Source organism: Triticum dicoccoides, chromosome 2B (genome assembly GCF_002162155.2).
Source record: "Triticum dicoccoides isolate Atlit2015 ecotype Zavitan chromosome 2B, WEW_v2.0, whole genome shotgun sequence".
Taxonomy (NCBI): Eukaryota; Viridiplantae; Streptophyta; class Magnoliopsida; order Poales; family Poaceae; genus Triticum; species Triticum dicoccoides.
Window position 1 is genome coordinate 22,343,469 of NC_041383.1, and position 17,805 is coordinate 22,361,273.

Genomic DNA, 17,805 nt, shown 5'->3' on the forward strand with positions numbered 1-17,805 from the left:
CCTGGATTAATGCGTACGTGTGCAGGCCGGGTCTCCAGGAGCTCGTGCGGGTGTGTGCGCGAGTGCCGCAGGAAGTAGTTGCTAAGTGCCGCGGGTATAAAAGGCCATGTAATCACTTCATTTTGGTTGAGCCGAGTGTAAGCCATGTAGCCACTGTAAAGAAGAAAAGATTGTGGCGTTTGAGCGCCCGTGGCGGCGTTCGGCGCCGGCCAGAAAATCTTGTGTCCACTCTTTTTCTTGAGAGGAGAGGTAGCTAGAGGGCTTCGGTTCCAAAAATTGGTATCAGAGCCAAGTTCGAGAGGCGGCCGTGGCATGCAACGGACATGGAGGCTGCGGCGCACGGAGAGCGCGGTGGCACGAGGCACGGAGACGCGGCACGGCGGCGCACGGAGCTGCGGGTTTCGGCAGTGGCAGCAAGTGGCGCTCGACGGGGCGCAGCGCTGTGGTAGCTGCATCGGCGGCGGTGGCGACAGCGGCCGGCGAGGTGGCCGCGTTGCACGGCATCTACGGCGGCTCGTGCTGGAAGCATACGGTGGCGTCGGGCGGCAGCAACCATGGCGACGAGCTTGTCGCGTCGGGCGCGTGTATGGGCGCGCGCCAGGCGCGTTGGGCGCATCGGGTCCACGGCGGGTTGTGTGTGTGTGCGTGTGTGTGGTGTGCACGGGCGTGTCCGTGCACGAGTGCAGCGTGTGTGCGTTCTATTGGCGAGATCGGGGGGAACGTGGAGTTAGTCCTAGGCAGGCTCGCACAACAGGATGTGTGCGTGCATGTCGCGGGATTGGGCAGAGCGGGCCGGACGAGGCGCTCGGCGTGGACTGGGGCATGGGCTACGTGCCCTGGCGCGCCCCAGGGTATAAGAACCCCCCGTATGTGTTGTAACAGGTGTGGCTCGAGTTCGTGCTTGAGGAAATCGGCCGTAGTTGCGGCCGGCGGCGTCAGTGCGCCGGGAAGAGAAGCTGTGGCTGCCATGACGGACGTGGAGGCGGTGCACGGTGAGTCCACAACGTGTGGTGTGGTCGGACTCGTCGGGCGTGTCGGGTGCGCGCGGGACGTGCGGGACGCACTGGTGCGGTCGGGCGCGTCGGGTGCGCGCGGGACGTGCGGGGCACAGAGGGACACCAGATGTTTGTCGCCGGTGAAGAAGGAGCTCGGGGTGTGTCGCCGGAGTCGTGACGGAGCACGGTACGACCGGCGCCGGTGCGCCAGGTTGGATCCGCGGGCTAGATCACGACCGTGACGACGACAACGACGCGAGCTGTAGCAACTCTGGCCACGGCGAATCAAAATTAAGGGAAAATGTTAGTAATAATCTTGATTAGTTAGTTACATGCATGTATTTAGCTGGTTATTGGCCGACCGTTGAGGAAAGTTAGCGCGCAGTAGATAAGGATGCATGCAGGTCGTTGCCTTGTTAGTTGGATTAGTGCGTAGGTGTGCAGGCCGGGTCTCCAGGAGCTCGTGCGGGTCTGTGCGCGAGTGCCTCAGGAAGAAGTTGCTAAGCGCCGCATGTATAAAAGGCCGTGTAATCATTTCGTTTTGGTTGAGCCAAGTGTAAGGCCCAGTTCTTTGGACTCGATTCTGAAGAATCACTGCCTGGAAAATCACAATCGCAAAAGAACTTATTGCTTCTCCAGAAATCGTCTAGAATCACCCACAATCGGCAGTGTATTTCGGAATCGAGCAAACTTGACGATTCTGGCGATTCCCGCAAAGCAAAACGATTCAGTTTTAGCAAATACCCCTATTGGATGTAGAAATTACCCCCAATATGCCACTCGGGCCAGCCGACCGACAGAGAGGCCCAGCCCAAAGTACTCGTCGATTCCCCCCAGTCGCTCCTCCCCGTCGCTCATCCCCATCCCCGTTCGACCTAGGGTTGGCGCCGCCAGCCGGATTCCCCGCCCCGAAATCGTCAGCTCCGCCGGCGGCGGTCCTCTACAGGGCTTCCCCGTCCAGTCCACAGCCACCCCCGACCCCTCGGCGCCGGCAGCAGGAGGCGAACCGGCTTCCCCACCCCGACCCAACCGCCCTGCAGCAGGAGGCCCCGGCGTCGACCGAGCCCACTTCGCCGGTGTTGGTGAGCTCCTCTCTATCTCATCCTTTCTCCCCTTCTCTCTGTCATATCTCTGTTACATATTAGTTCAACTCTGTTTGCATGAATCAAAAAAATTATACGGCTACTTGTTTGCTTATGCTGTTTTCGATTTGTATGGTTATTTGGTTACGAAATTTGTATGATTGATTGCTACTGTTCGAACTCTGTTTATAGCAATGAAAAATTGCATGAATGATTGCTACTGTATGAATTTTGTAGTGGTATGAAATGACTGCTGCTTAGTAAAAAAATAGTTTACATTTAAACGTTCACATATTGATGTTGTAGATGGAGAAAGTGAAGTATCCAAAAGCAATTTGGGATAGTGCGGCTCATTCCATTTATATGGATGTGTGCGTAGAGGAGGTGCGAGCAAATAACCGGGCCCCTGGAGGCACCACTTTGTCTGATGTAGGACAAGCTAATTTGCTTACTAAGTTCAATGAGCGCTCTGGGCGTGGCTATTCGCACTTGCAATTAAAAAACAGGTGGGATGCATGTAGAGGTGATTATGCCATATGGAAGACATTGGTTCAAAAAGCTTCTGGCATTGGAAGAGATCCTTATACGAAGACCATTGCTGCTACAAATGAGTGGTGGGCATTGGAGTTGAAGGTACCTTTGTTGTTTGTCATTTTATTAAACTGGGAGTCATGTTGGATTTTTCATTTCATTTAACATGAATGTGTGCTATTTCATTGCAGGCACGTCCGCAGGCTAGCAAGTTTCGGTACGCTGCACTTGCGGAGGAGGATAAAATGGAGGAGGTGTTTGATGCTTGTTGTGTCACAAATGAGCATGCGAGGGTGCCAATGCCAACATATCAAGGTTCTACGTCTCGAATCAATTTGGATGATGAGTCTGGTTGTGAAGGTGATGAAACTCAGGTTACACCTCGTCCTAATCGTGCTAAGGGTGGGAAGAAGAGGGCTGTTGGGTTTCGTAGTAATTTCAAAAATTTTCCTACGCGCACACAGGATCATGTGATGCATAGCAACGAGAGGAGAGTGTTGTCTACGTACCCAACGCAGACCGACTGCGGAAGCAATGACACGACGTAGAGGAAGTAGTCGTACGTCTTCACGATCCAACCGATCAAGCACCGAAACTACGGCACCTCCGAGTTCGAGCACACGTTCAGCTCGATGACGATCCCCGGACTCCGATCCAGCAAAGTGTCGGGGAAGAGTTTCGTCAGCACGACGGCGTGGTGACGATCTTGATGAACTACAGCAGCAGGGCTTCGCCTAAACTCCGCTACAGTATTATCGAGGAATATGGTGGCAGGGGGCACCGCACACGGCTAAGGAATCGATCACGTGGATCAACTTGTGTCAACTTGTGTGTTTAGAGGTGCCCGTGCCTCCGTATATAAAGGAGGAGAGGAGGGGAGGCTGGCCGGCCAAAGAGGGAGGCGCAGGAGAGTCCTACTCCCTCTGGGAGTAGGATTCCTCCCCCCAATCCTAGTCCAACTAGGATTCCTCGGAGGGGAAGGGAGAGAGGGGGGCCGGCCACCTTCTCCTAGTCCTAATAGGACTAGGGGAGGGGAAAGAGGCGCAGCCACCTTTGGGCTGCCCCTTTCTCCTTTCCACTAAGGCCCATGATGGCCCATATGGCTCCCGGGGGGTTCCGGTAACCTCCCGGTAACCCGGTAAAATCCCGATTTCACCCGGAACACTTCCGATGTCCAAACATAGGCTTCCAATATATCAATCTTTACGTCTCGACCATTTCGAGACTCCTCGTCATGTCCGTGATCACATCCGGGACTCCGAACAACCTTCGGTACATCAAAATGCATAAACTCATAATATAACTGTCATCGTAACCTTAAGCGTGCGGACCCTACGGGTTCGAGAACAATGTAGACATGACCGAGACATGTCTCTGGTCAATAACCAATAGCGGGACCTGGATGCCCATATTGGCTCCTACATATTCTACGAAGATCTTTATCGGTCAGACCGCATAACAACATACGTTGTTCCCTTTGTCATCGGTATGTTACTTGCCCGAGATTTGATCGTCTGTATCCAATACCTAGTTCAATCTCGTTAACGGCAAGTCTCTTTACTCGTTCCGTAATACATCATCTCACAACTAACATATTAGTTGTAATGCTTGCAAGGCTTATGTGATGTGTATTACCGAGAGGGCCCAGAGATACCTCTCCGACAATCGGAGTGACAAATCCTAATCTCGAAATACGCCAACCCAACATCGACCATTGGAGACACCTGTAGTACTCCTTTATAATCACCCATTTACGTTGTGACGTTTGGTAGTACCCAAAGTGTTCCTCCGGTAAACGGGAGTTGCATAATCTCATAGTCGTAGGAACATGTATAAGTCATGAAGAAAGCAATAGCAACATACTAAACGATCAGGTGCTAAGCCAATGGAATGGGTCATGTCAATCAGATCATTCTACTAATGATGTGACCTCGTTAATCAAATAACAACTCATTGTTCATGGTTAGGAAACATAACCATCTTTGATTAACGAGCTAGTCAAGTAGAGGCATACTAGTGACACTCTGTTTGTCTATGTATTCACACATGTATTATGTTTCCGGAAAATACAATTCTAGCATGAATAATAAACATTTATCATGATTATAAGGAAATAAATAATAACTTTATTATTGCCTCTAGGGCATATTTCCTTCAGTCTCCCACTTGCACTAGAGTCAATAATCTAGATTATACTGTAATGAATCTAACACCCATGGAGCTTTGGTGCTGATCATGTTTTGCTCGTGGAAGAGGCTTAGTCAACGGGTCTGCAACATTCAGATCCGTATGTATCTTGCAAATCTCTATGTCTCCCACCTGGACTAGATCCCGGATGGAGTTGAAGCGTCTCTTGATGTGTTTGGTCCTTTTGTGAAATCTGGATTCCTTTGCCAAGGCAATTGCACCAGTATTGTCACAAAAGATTTTCATTGGACCCGATGCACTAGGTATGACACCTAGATCGGATATGAACTCCTTCATCCAGACTCCTTCATTTGCTGCTTCCGAAGCAGCTATGTATTCCGCTTCACATGTAGATCCCGCTACGACGCTTTGTTTAGAACTGCACCAACTGACAGCTCCACCGTTTAATGTAAACACGTATCCGGTTTGCGATTTTAGAATCGTCCGGATCAGTGTCAAAGCTTGCATCAACGTAACCTTTTACGATGAGCTCTTTGTCACCTCCATATACGAGAAACATATCCTTAGTCCTTTTCAGGTATTTCAGGATGTTCTTGACCGCTGTCCAGTGATCCACTCCTGGATTACTTTGGTACCTCCCTGCTAAACTTATAGCAAGGCACACATCAGGTCTGGTACACAGCATTGCATACATGATAGAGCCTATGGCTGATGCATAGGGAACATCTTTCATATTCTCTCTATCTTCTGCAGTGGTCGGGCATTGAGTCTTACTCAATTTCACACCTTGTAATACAGGCAAGAATCCTTTCTTTGCTTGATCCATTTTGAATTTCTTCAAAATCTTGTCAAGGTATGTGCTTTGTGAAAGTCCAATTAAGTGTCTTGATCTATCTCTATAGATCTTAATGCCTAATATGTAAGCAGCTTCACCGAGGTCTTTCATTGAAAAACTTTTATTCAAGTATCCCTTTATGCTATCCAGAAATTCTATATCATTTCCAATGAGTAATATGTCATCCACATATAATATCAGAAATGCTACAGAGCTCCCACTCACTTTCTTGTAAATACAGGCTTCTCCGAAAGTCTGTATAAAACCAAATGCTTTGATCACACTATCAAAACGTTTATTCCAACTCCGAGAGGCTTGCACCAGTCCATAAATGGATCGCTGGAGCTTGCACACTTTGTTAGCTTCCTTTGGATCGACAAAACCTTCTGGTTGCATCATATACAACTCTTCTTCCAGAAATCCATTCAGGAATGCAGTTTTGACATCCATCTGCCAAATTTCATAATCATAAAATGCGGCAATTGCTAACTGTTGGGTTTCGTAGTAATTTCAAAAAATTTCCTACGCGCACACAGGATCATGTGATGCATAGCAACGAGAGGAGAGTGTTGTCTACGTACCCAACGCAGACCGACTGCGGAAGCAATGACACGACGTAGAGGAAGTAGTCGTACGTCTTCACGATCCAACCGATCAAGCACCGAAACTACGGCACCTCCGAGTTCGAGCACACGTTCAGCTCGATGACGATCCCCGGACTCCGATCCAGCAAAGTGTCGGGGAAGAGTTTCGTCAGCACGACGGCGTGGTGACGATCTTGATGAACTACAGCAGCAGGGCTTCGCCTAAACTCCGCTACAGTATTATCGAGGAATATGGTGGCAGGGGGCACCGCACACGGCTAAGGAATCGATCACGTGGATCAACTTGTGTCAACTTGTGTGTTTAGAGGTGCCCCTGCCTCCGTATATAAAGGAGGAGAGGAGGGGAGGCTGGCCGGCCAAAGAGGGAGGCGCAGGAGAGTCCTACTCCCTCTGGGAGTAGGATTCCTCCCCCCAATCCTAGTCCAACTAGGATTCCTCGGAGGGGAAGGGAGAGAGGGGGGCCGGCCACCTTCTCCTAGTCCTAATAGGACTAGGGGAGGGGAAAGAGGCGCAGCCACCTTGGGCTGTCCCTTTCTCCTTTTCACTAAGGCCCATGATGGCCCATATGGCTCCCGGGGGGTTCCGGTAACCTCCCGGTAACCCGGTAAAATCCCGATTTCACCCGGAACACTTCCGATGTCCAAACATAGGCTTCCAATATATCAATCTTTACGTCTCGACCATTTCGAGACTCCTCGTCATGTCCGTGATCACATCCGGGACTCCGAACAACCTTCGGTACATCAAAATGCATAAACTCATAATATAACTGTCATCGTAACCTTAAGCGTGCGGACCCTACGGGTTCGAGAACAATGTAGACATGACCGAGACATGTCTCTGGTCAATAACCAATAGCGGGACCTGGATGCCCATATTGGCTCCTACATATTCTACGAAGATCTTTATCGGTCAGACCGCATAACAACATACGTTGTTCCCTTTGTCATCGGTATGTTACTTGCCCGAGATTCGATCGTCGGTATCCAATACCTAGTTCAATCTCGTTACCGGCAAGTCTCTTTACTCGTTCCGTAATACATCATCTCACAACTAACATATTAGTTGTAATGCTTGCAAGGCTTATGTGATGTGTATTAGCGAGAGGGCCCAGAGATACCTCTCCGACAATCGGAGTGACAAATCCTAATCTCGAAATACGCCAACCCAACATCGACCATTGGAGACACCTGTAGTACTCCTTTATAATCACCCATTTACGTTGTGACGTTTGGTAGTACCCAAAGTGTTCCTCCGGTAAACGGGAGTTACATAATCTCATAGTCGTAGGAACATGTATAAGTCATGAAGAAAGCAATAGCAACATACTAAACGATCAGGTGCTAAGCTAATGGAATGGGTCATGTCAATCAGATCATTCTACTAATGATGTGACCTCGTTAATCAAATAACAACTTATTGTTCATGGTTAGGAAACATAACCATCTTTGATTAACGAGCTAGTCAAGTAGAGGCATACTAGTGACTCTCTGTTTGTCTATGTATTCACACATGTATTATGTTTCCGGAAAATACAATTCTAGCATGAATAATAAACATTTATCATGATTATAAGGAAATAAATAATAACTTTATTATTGCTTCTAGGGCATATTTCCTTCAGTCTCCCACTTGCACTAGAGTTAATAATCTAGATTACACTGTAATGAATCTAACACCCATGGAGCTTTGGTGCTGATCATGTTTTGCTTGTGGAAGAGGCTTAGTCAATGGGTCTGCAACATTCAGATCCGTATGTATCTTGCAAATCTCTATGTCTCCCACCTGGACTAGATCCCGGATGGAGTTGAAGCGTCTCTTGATGTGTTTGGTCCTTTTGTGAAATCTGGATTCCTTTGCCAAGGCAATTGCACCAGTATTGTCACAAAAGATTTTCATTGGACCCGATGCACTAGGTATGACACCTAGATCGGATATGAACTCCTTCATCCAGATTCCTTCATTTGCTGCTTCCGAAGCAGCTATGTATTCCGCTTCACATGTAGATCCCGCTACGACGCTTTGTTTAGAACTGCACCAACTGACAGCTCCACCGTTTAATGTAAACACGTATCCGGTTTGCGATTTAGAATCGTCCGGATCAGTGTCAAAGCTTGCATCAACGTAACCTTTTACGATGAGCTCTTTGTCACTTCCATATACGAGAAACATATCCTTAGTCCTTTTCAGGTATTTCAGGATGTTCTTGACCGCTGTCCAGTGATCCATTCCTGGATTACTTTGGTACCTCCCTGCTAAACTTATAGCAAGGCACACATCAGGTCTGGTACACAGCATTGCATACATGATAGAGCCTATGGCTGATGCATAGGGAACATCTTTCATATTCTCTCTATCTTCTGCAGTGGTCGGGCATTGAGTCTTACTCAATTTCACACCTTGTAACACAGGCAAGAACCCTTTCTTTGCTTGATCCATTTTGAATTTCTTCAAAATTTTGTCAAGGTATGTGCTTTATGAAAGTCCAATTAAGCGTCTTGATCTGTCTCTATAGATCTTAATGCCTAATATGTAAGCAGCTTCACCGAGGTCTTTCATTGAAAAACTTTTATTCAAGTATCCCTTTATGCTATCCAGAAATTCTATATCATTTCCAATCAGTAATATGTCATCCACATATAATATCAGAAATGCTACAGAGCTCCCACTCACTTTCTTGTAAATACAGGCTTCTCCAAAAGTCTGTATAAAACCAAATGCTTTGATCACACTATCAAAACGTTTATTCCAACTCCGAGAGGCTTGCACCAGTCCATAAATGGATCGCTGGAGCTTGCACACTTTGTTAGCTCCCTTTGGATCGACAAAACCTTCTGGTTGCATCATATACAACTCTTCTTCCAGGAATCCATTCAGGAATGCAGTTTTGACATCCATTTGCCAAATTTCATAATCATAAAATGCGGCAATTGCTAACATGATTCGGACGGACTTAAGCATCGCTACGGGTGAGAAGGTCTCATCGTAGTCAATTCCTTGAACTTGCCGAAAACCTTTTGCGACAAGTCGAGCTTTGTAGACAGTAACATTACCATCAGCGTCAGTCTTCTTCTTAAAGATCCATTTATTCTCAATCGCTTGCCGATCATCGGGCAAGTCAACCAAAGTCCATACTTTGTTCTCATACATGGATCCCATCTCAGATTTCATGGCTTCAAGCCACTTTGCGGAATCTGGGCTCACCATCGCTTCTTCATAGTTCGTAGGTTCATCATGATCTAGTAGCATGACTTCCAGAACAGGATTTCCGTACCACTCTGGCGCGGATCTTACTCTGGTTGATCTACGAAGTTCAGTAGTATCTTGATCTGAAGTTTCATGATCATTATCATTGGCTTCCTCACTAACTGGTGTAGGTGTCACTGAAACAGTTTTCTGTGATGAACTACTTTCCAGTAAGGGAGCAGGTACAGTTACCTCGTCAAGTTCTACTTTCCTCCCACTCACTTCTTTCGAGAGAAACTCCTTCTCTAGAAATGATCCATTCTTAGCAACGAATGTTTTGCCTTCGGATCTGTGATAGAAGGTGTACCCAACAGTTTCCTTTGGGTATCCTATGAATACACATTTCTCCGATTTGGGTTCGAGCTTATCAGGTTGAAGCTTTTTCACATAAATATCGCAGCCCCAAACTTTAAGAAACGACAACTTTGGTTTCTTGCCAAACCACAGTTCATAAGGCATCGTCTCAACGGATTTTGATGGTGCCCTATTTAACGTGAATGCGGCCGTCTCTAAAGCATATCCCCAAAATGATAGCGGTAAATCAGTAAGAGACATCATAGATTGCACCATGTCTAGTAAAGTACGATTACGACGTTCGGACACACCATTACGCTGTGGTGTTCCGGGTGGCGTGAGTTGCGAAACTATTCCACAATTTTTCAAATGTACACCAAACTCGTAACTCAAATATTCTCCTCCACGATCAGATCGTAGAAACTTTATTTTCTTGTTACGATGATTTTCAACTTCACTCTGAAATTCTTTGAACTTTTCAAATGTTTCAGACTTATGCTTCATTAAGTAGATATATCCATATCTGCTCAAATCATCTGTGAAGGTGAGAAAATAACGATATCCGCCACGAGCCTCAATATTCATCGGGCCACATACATCGGTATGTATGATTTCCAACAAATTTGTTGCTCTCTCCATAGTACCGGAGAATGGTGTTTTAGTCATCTTGCCCATGAGGCACGGTTCGCAAGTACCAAGTGATTCATAATCAAGTGGTTCCAAAAGTCCATTAGTATGGAGTTTCTTCATGCGTTTTACACCGATATGACCTAAACGACAGTGCCACAAATAAGTTGCACTTTCATTATCAACTCTGTATCTTTTGGTTTCAACATTATGAATATGTGTATTACTACTATCGAGATTTAGTAAGAATAGACCACTCTTCAAGGGTGCATGACCATAAAAGATATTACTCATATAAATAGAACAACCATTATTCTCTGATTTAAATGAATAACCGTTTCGCATTAAACAAGATCCAGATATAATGTTCATGCTCAACGCTGGCACCAAATAACAATTATTTAGGTCTAATATTAATCCCGAAGGTAGATGTAGAGGTAGCGTGCCGACCGCGATCACATCGATTTTGGAACCGTTTCCCACGCGCATCGTCACCTCGTCCTTTGCCAGTGCCCGCTTATTCTGTAGTCCCTGTTTTGAGTTGCAAATATTAGCAACAGAACCAGTATCAAATACCCAGGTGCTACTGCGAGCATTGGTAAGGTACACATCAATAACATGTATATCACATATACCTTTGTTCACCTTGCCATCCTTCTTATCCGCCAAATACTTGGGGCAGTTCCGCTTCCAGTGACCAGTCTGCTTGCAGTAGAAGCACTCAGTTTCAGGCTTAGGTCTAGACTTGGGTTTCTTCTCTTGAGCAGCAACTTGCTTGCCGTTCTTTTTGAAGTTCCCCTTTTTCTTCCCTTTGCCCTTTTTCTTGAAACTAGTGGTCTTGTTAACCATCAACACTTGATGCTCCTTCTTGATTTCTACCTCCGCAGCTTTTAGCATTGCGAAGAGCTCGGGAATAGTCTTCTTCATCCCTTGCATATTATAGTTCATCACGAAGCTCTTGTAGCTTGGTGGCAGTGATTGGAGAATTCTGTCAATGACGCAATCATCTGGAAGATTAACTCCCAATTGAATCAAGTGATTATTATACCCAGACATTTTGAGTATATGCTCACTGACAGAACTGTTCTCTTCCATCTTGCAGCTATAGAACTTATTGGAGACTTCATATCTCTCAATCCGGGCATTTGCTTGAAATATTAACTTCAACTCCTGGAACATCTCATATGCTCCATGACGTTCAAAACGTCGTTGAAGTCCCGATTCTAAGCCGTAAAGCATGGCACACTGAACTATCGAGTAGTCATCAGCTTTGCTCTGCCAGACGTTCATAACATCTGGCGTTGCTCCAGCAGCAGGCCTGGCACCCAGCGGTGCTTCCAGGACGTAATTCTTCTGTGCAGCAATGAGGATAATCCTCAAGTTACGGACCCAGTCCGTGTAATTGCTACCATCATCTTTCAACTTTGCTTTCTCAGGGAACGCATTAAAATTTAACGGAACAACAGCACGAGCCATCTATCTACAATCAACATAAACAAGCAAGATACTATCAGGGACTAAGTTCATGATAAATTTTAAGTTCAATTAATCATATTATTAAAGAACTCCCACTTAGATAGACATCCCTCTAATCCTCTAAGTGATCACGTGATCCAAATCAACTAAACCATGTCCGATCATCACGTGAGATGGAGTAGTTTCATCGGTGAACATCATTATGTTGATCATATCTACTATATGATTCACGCTCGACCTTTCGGTCTCCGTGTTCCGAGGCCATATCTGCATATGCTAGGCTCGTCAAGTTTAACCTGAGTATTCTGCGTGCGCAACTGTTTTGCACCCGTTGTATTTGAACGTAGAGCCTATCACACCCGATCATCACGTGGTGTCTCAGCACGAAGAACTTTTGCAACGGTGCATACTCAGGGAGAACACTTCTTGATAATTTAGTGAGATATCATCTTATAATGCTACCGTCAATCAAAGCAAGATAAGATGCATAAAAAGATAAACATCACATGCAATCAATATAAGTGATATGATATGGCCATCATTATCTTGTGCTTGTGATCTCCATCTCCGAAGCACCGTCATGATCACCATCGTCACCGGCGCGACACCTTGATCTCCATCGTAGCATCGTTGTCGTCTCGCCAATCTTATGCTTCCACGACTATCACTACCGTTTAGTAATAAAGTAAAGCATTACATCGCGATTGCATTGCATACAATAAAGCGACAACCATATGGTTCCTGCCAGTTGCCGATAACTTGGTTACAAAACATGATCATCTCATACAATAAAATTCAGCATCATGCCTTGACCATATCACATCACAACATGCCCTGCAAAAACAAGTTAGACGTCCTCTACTTTGTTGTTGCATGTTTTACGTGGCTGCTACGGGCTTAAGTAAGAACCAATCTCACCTACGCATCAAAACCACAACGATAGTTTGTCAAATAGACTCCGTTTTAACCTTCGCAAGGACCGGGCGTAGCCATACTTGGTTCAACTAAAGTTGGAGAGGCAGTCGCCCGCAAGCCATCTCTGTGCAAAGCACGTCGAGGGAACCGGTCTCGCGTAAGCGTACGCGTAAGGTTGGTCCGGGTCGTCTCGTCCAACAATACCGCTGAACCAAAATATGACATGCTGGTAGGCAGTATGACTTGTATCGTCCACAACTCACTTGTGTTCTACTCGTGCATATAACATCAACATCATTAACCTAGGCTCGGATGCCACTGTTGGGTTTCGTAGTAATTTCAAAAAATTTCCTACGCGCACACAGGATCATGTGATGCATAGCAACGAGAGAAGAGTGTTGTCTACGTACCCAACGCAGACCGACTGCGGAAGCAATGACACGACGTAGAGGAAGTAGTCGTACGTCTTCACGATCCAACCGATCAAGCACCGAAAATACGGCACCTCCGAGTTCGAGCACACGTTCAGCTCGATGACGATCCCCGGACTCCGATCCAGCAAAGTGTCGGGGAAGAGTTTCGTCAGCACGACGGCGTGGTGACGATCTTGATGAACTACAGCAGCAGGGCTTCGCCTAAACTCCGCTACAGTATTATCGAGGAATATGGTGGCAGGGGGCACCGCACACGGCTAAGGAATCGATCACGTGGATCAACTTGTGTCAACTTGTGTGTTTAGAGGTGCCCCTGCCTCCGTATATAAAGGAGGAGAGGAGGGGAGGCTGGCCGGCCAAAGAGGGAGGCGCAGGAGAGTCCTACTCCCTCTGGGAGTAGGATTCCTCCCCCCAATCCTAGTCCAACTAGGATTCCTCGGAGGGGAAGGGAGAGAGGGGGGCCGGCCACCTTCTCCTAGTCCTAATAGGACTAGGGGAGGGGAAAGAGGCGCAGCCACCTTGGGCTGTCCCTTTCTCCTTTTCACTAAGGCCCATGATGGCCCATATGGCTCCCGGGGGGTTCCGGTAACCTCCCGGTAACCCGGTAAAATCCCGATTTCACCCGGAACACTTCCGATGTCCAAACATAGGCTTCCAATATATCAATCTTTACGTCTCGACCATTTCGAGACTCCTCGTCATGTCCGTGATCACATCCGGGACTCCGAACAACCTTCGGTACATCAAAATGCATAAACTCATAATATAACTGTCATCGTAACCTTAAGCGTGCGGACCCTACGGGTTCGAGAACAATGTAGACATGACCGAGACATGTCTCTGGTCAATAACCAATAGCGGGACCTGGATGCCCATATTGGCTCCTACATATTCTACGAAGATCTTTATCGGTCAGACCGCATAACAACATACGTTGTTCCCTTTGTCATCGGTATGTTACTTGCCCGAGATTCGATCGTCGGTATCCAATACCTAGTTCAATCTCGTTAACGGCAAGTCTCTTTACTCGTTCCGTAATACATCATCTCTAACATATTAGTTGTAATGCTTGCAAGGCTTATGTGATGTGTATTACCGAGAGGGCCCAGAGATACCTCTCCGACAATCGGAGTGACAAATCCTAATCTCGAAATACGCCAACCCAACATCGACCATTGGAGACACCTGTAGTACTCCTTTATAATCACCCATTTACGTTGTGACGTTTGGTAGTACCCAAAGTGTTCCTCCGGTAAACGGGAGTTGCATAATCTCATAGTCGTAGGAACATGTATAAGTCATGAAGAAAGCAATAGCAACATACTAAACGATCAGGTGCTAAGCTAATGGAATGGGTCATGTCAATCAGATCATTCTACTAATGATGTGACCTCGTTAATCAAATAACAACTCATTGTTCATGGTTAGGAAACATAACCATCTTTGATTAACGAGCTAGTCAAGTAGAGGCATACTAGTGACACTCTGTTTGTCTATGTATTCACACATGTATTATGTTTCCGGAAAATACAATTCTAGCATGAATAATAAACATTTATCATGATTATAAGGAAATAAATAATAACTTTATTATTGCCTCTAGGGCATATTTCCTTCAAGGGCATGTCCTTATTCGCCAAGTCCTAAGATGAATGAAAAGTGGGCAAGTGAGCATGCAAAAAATGAGGCATTTGTGCGTATGGTGGACCTGTTTGATTCAAGGAACAAGAGAGATGCAACTCAAGTTTCAGCAAGAGAGGAGATTCACGAAATGATGGCCATGGTAGAGGCGGATGGTGGTGCACCTGGGAGTGATGTTCATTTCTATGCTTCACAACTATTTAGGGATCAGACAAATCGTGATGTTTTCTCTGCCTTCAAGGGTCACGAGCCTAGTGCGAGGCTTCTATGGATAAACAAAACATGGGAGTTCAACAATAAGTAGAACCTCTATGTTTCAAATGCTTTCAACTTGTATCGTAGTTAACTATTTTATTTTGTTGAACCATTGTATTTGCTTTGAACTTGTACCGACTTGAATTATGTTGTTTGCCTTCTTATGAAGTACTCTTTTGCTACTACACCTTCTTATGAACTACTCTTTTCCTACTGCACCTTGTTATGAGCTACTCTTTTCCTACTGTACCGAATTGTGGTAACCTCCTATGTGTGTATGTGGTTGTGGCAGATGGATAAAAAAAGCAAGAAGATGAGGAATTTGAGGCTGGAATGCTTGCATTTGCTTTGGAAATGGCGTCGTCAAGCAAATCATTGCCGTATGCGTCAAGAAGATTACCACTTGTTACAGGCCTCCAATGGGTGGAAGAGAAGGAGAAGGATCCAAAAGCTTTCTATGCTATGTTCAGAATGAGGAGGTCAGTGTTTTACCCATTACATGATCTGTTTGGTTGAGAAGTATGGGCTTAAGTCAACTTGCAACATATCATCCAAAGAAGCGCTGGCACTTTTTCTATGGACTTTGGGAACAACGCAGACCACTGACAATGTTGCAGATCGGTTTGCACATAGTCGTTCTGTCACTAACAAAAAATTCCATGAGGTTTTGGAGTGTGTGGACCACATGGCCGGTGACTACATTAGACCAATGGATCCATCCTTCTCTGAACCTCATCCCATACTTAGAAAAACAAGGTTCTGGCCTCATTTCAAAAATGCTATTGGAGCCATAGATGGAACACATATTAAAGTGGTTGTGCCTAAAGAATTGGAGCCCCAACACAGGAACAGAAAAGGGTACACAAGTGAAAATGTCATGGCAGTGTGTGATTTTGATATGAGGTTCACTTTTGTTGTTCCTGGATGGCCCGGATCTGTTCATGACACACGTGTATAGAGCGATGCTATAGTTCGTTATGAGCATTTCCCACAACCACCAACAGATAATCTCTTGTATGTACACATGTTATTATGGTGATACTACTGTACCTTCTTGTTAACCTCCTATGTCTTATTGTAGATAAATACTACCTTGTCGACTCTGGATATCCAAACAGAGTTGGATATCTAGCACCATACAAAGGACAACGGTATCATGTACCCGATTTCCAATAACACCCTCCCATGGGGAGGTATGAGACATTCAACCATCGTCATTCTTCTTTGCGAAATGTTGTCGAAAGAACGTTTGGTGTTCTCAAGATGAAATGGCGTATTCTCCAAGGCATACCACGGTACAAACCGGAGACCCAAAAGATGATCATCACTGCGTGCATGTGTCTTCACAACTACATCCGTGATAGCAAATTACGTGACGAGCATTTTGACAAGTTTGACAATGATGCGTACGTGCAACCTGCACAACCGTTTACAGGTGCCAACGCTTTACCACCTGAAGATGATGGTACCATGAACGCTACACGTGAGGCTATTGCTGTCAGTCTTGTACCTTGAGAGCGTCCATCTATTTGTAGTTTGCAATTTGCTTTTAACTTGTAATATTTAGCACTATATAATATTTCCAACTTTGGTCCTAAATTGTAATACTAAGCAATTTATGATTTTGCAACTTGCTCTATATTGTAATATTATATGCTTCATGAGATTTGCAACTCGTTTTCGTGTTCAAAATAACCAAGTGTTGCATATATATCACACACGTCGGTCTAGGGGCGTTACAGACATTTCAGCACACAACTCATACAACAATCATAGGTTAGAATCACAGAAAAGAACTGGGCAGACGATTCTGTGGGCAGATGATTCTCTGGGCAGTTTCCCAGAATCACGATTCTGGAGAATCATGAGGCTAAAAGAACTGGCCCTAAGCCATGTAGCCACTATAAAGAATAAAAAATTGAGGCGTTTGAGCGCCGGTGGCGGCGTTCGTAGTCGGCAAGAAAATCTTGTGTCCACTGTTTTTCTTCTTCCACCTCCGTTTGAATGAAAATAGAGGTGGCTAGAGGGCTTCGTTCCAACAGGATAAACATTGAGATGGAGGAGAGATAAACCATGAGAAAAGGTCTGTCTTCTTTTATTTAAAAGATAATCTCTTAGCATAATATGTCTTAACATGTTTTTAAGAATAACTAATTATTGAAGATAAGGAAAAGAACATAATTCATTGTAGACATGTTTTTGTTGTCATCTCTAAATTCGGAAATCATCCGGTGTCCATGGGTGCACGGCCCCACCCCTCCATTCGCCGTCCATTGTATGTTTTTCATTCAACGGCCACGAGTTAATCTTCACTAACCATGTCTACCATGCATGTACAAGAGGCAGAAGCTACAGATGCTACCCACATAGCATAGCATTAAAGGCCATTTTAATTTGAATCGCATTTTTCTTTGCTGCCACAGCCAGCCTTTGTACACACCGGACACCGCAGTTAATACGTTCTGAATTCGTATGGCTTTTTCTGGCAGAAAAAATCTTAGAATATTTTCTAGCAAAAATGCAGGTTCCCTTTCAAATTTTTCTTGCAAAAATTTCTTGCAAATTTTTTTTTACAATATTTTCTTGCAAAATGCATATTCCCATGCAAAAATTTCTTGCAAATTGTTCTTTCGAAGTGCAGATTCTCTTTGCAAAACTTTTCTACAAAGAAGTGATTCCCAGTACATGATGCTCCCCCATCTAACCTTGTGATTGACCCAC

General features: G+C 45.4%; 1 protein-coding gene across 1 annotated transcript in view; it reads left to right on the forward strand.

The window, feature by feature from the left end:
• The first annotated feature begins 312 nt into the window (after window positions 1-312).
• LOC119360275 overlaps window positions 313-17,805 on the forward strand; it is a 23,681-nt gene continuing 6,188 nt past the window's right edge. The window contains exons 1-4 of the mRNA XM_037625985.1: window positions 313-584; window positions 2,584-2,710; window positions 2,800-3,032; window positions 14,809-15,083. Of these exons, the coding sequence (XP_037481882.1) occupies window positions 313-584; window positions 2,584-2,710; window positions 2,800-3,032; window positions 14,809-15,083 (907 nt within the window). The remainder of the gene's footprint in view (window positions 585-2,583; window positions 2,711-2,799; window positions 3,033-14,808; window positions 15,084-17,805) is intronic.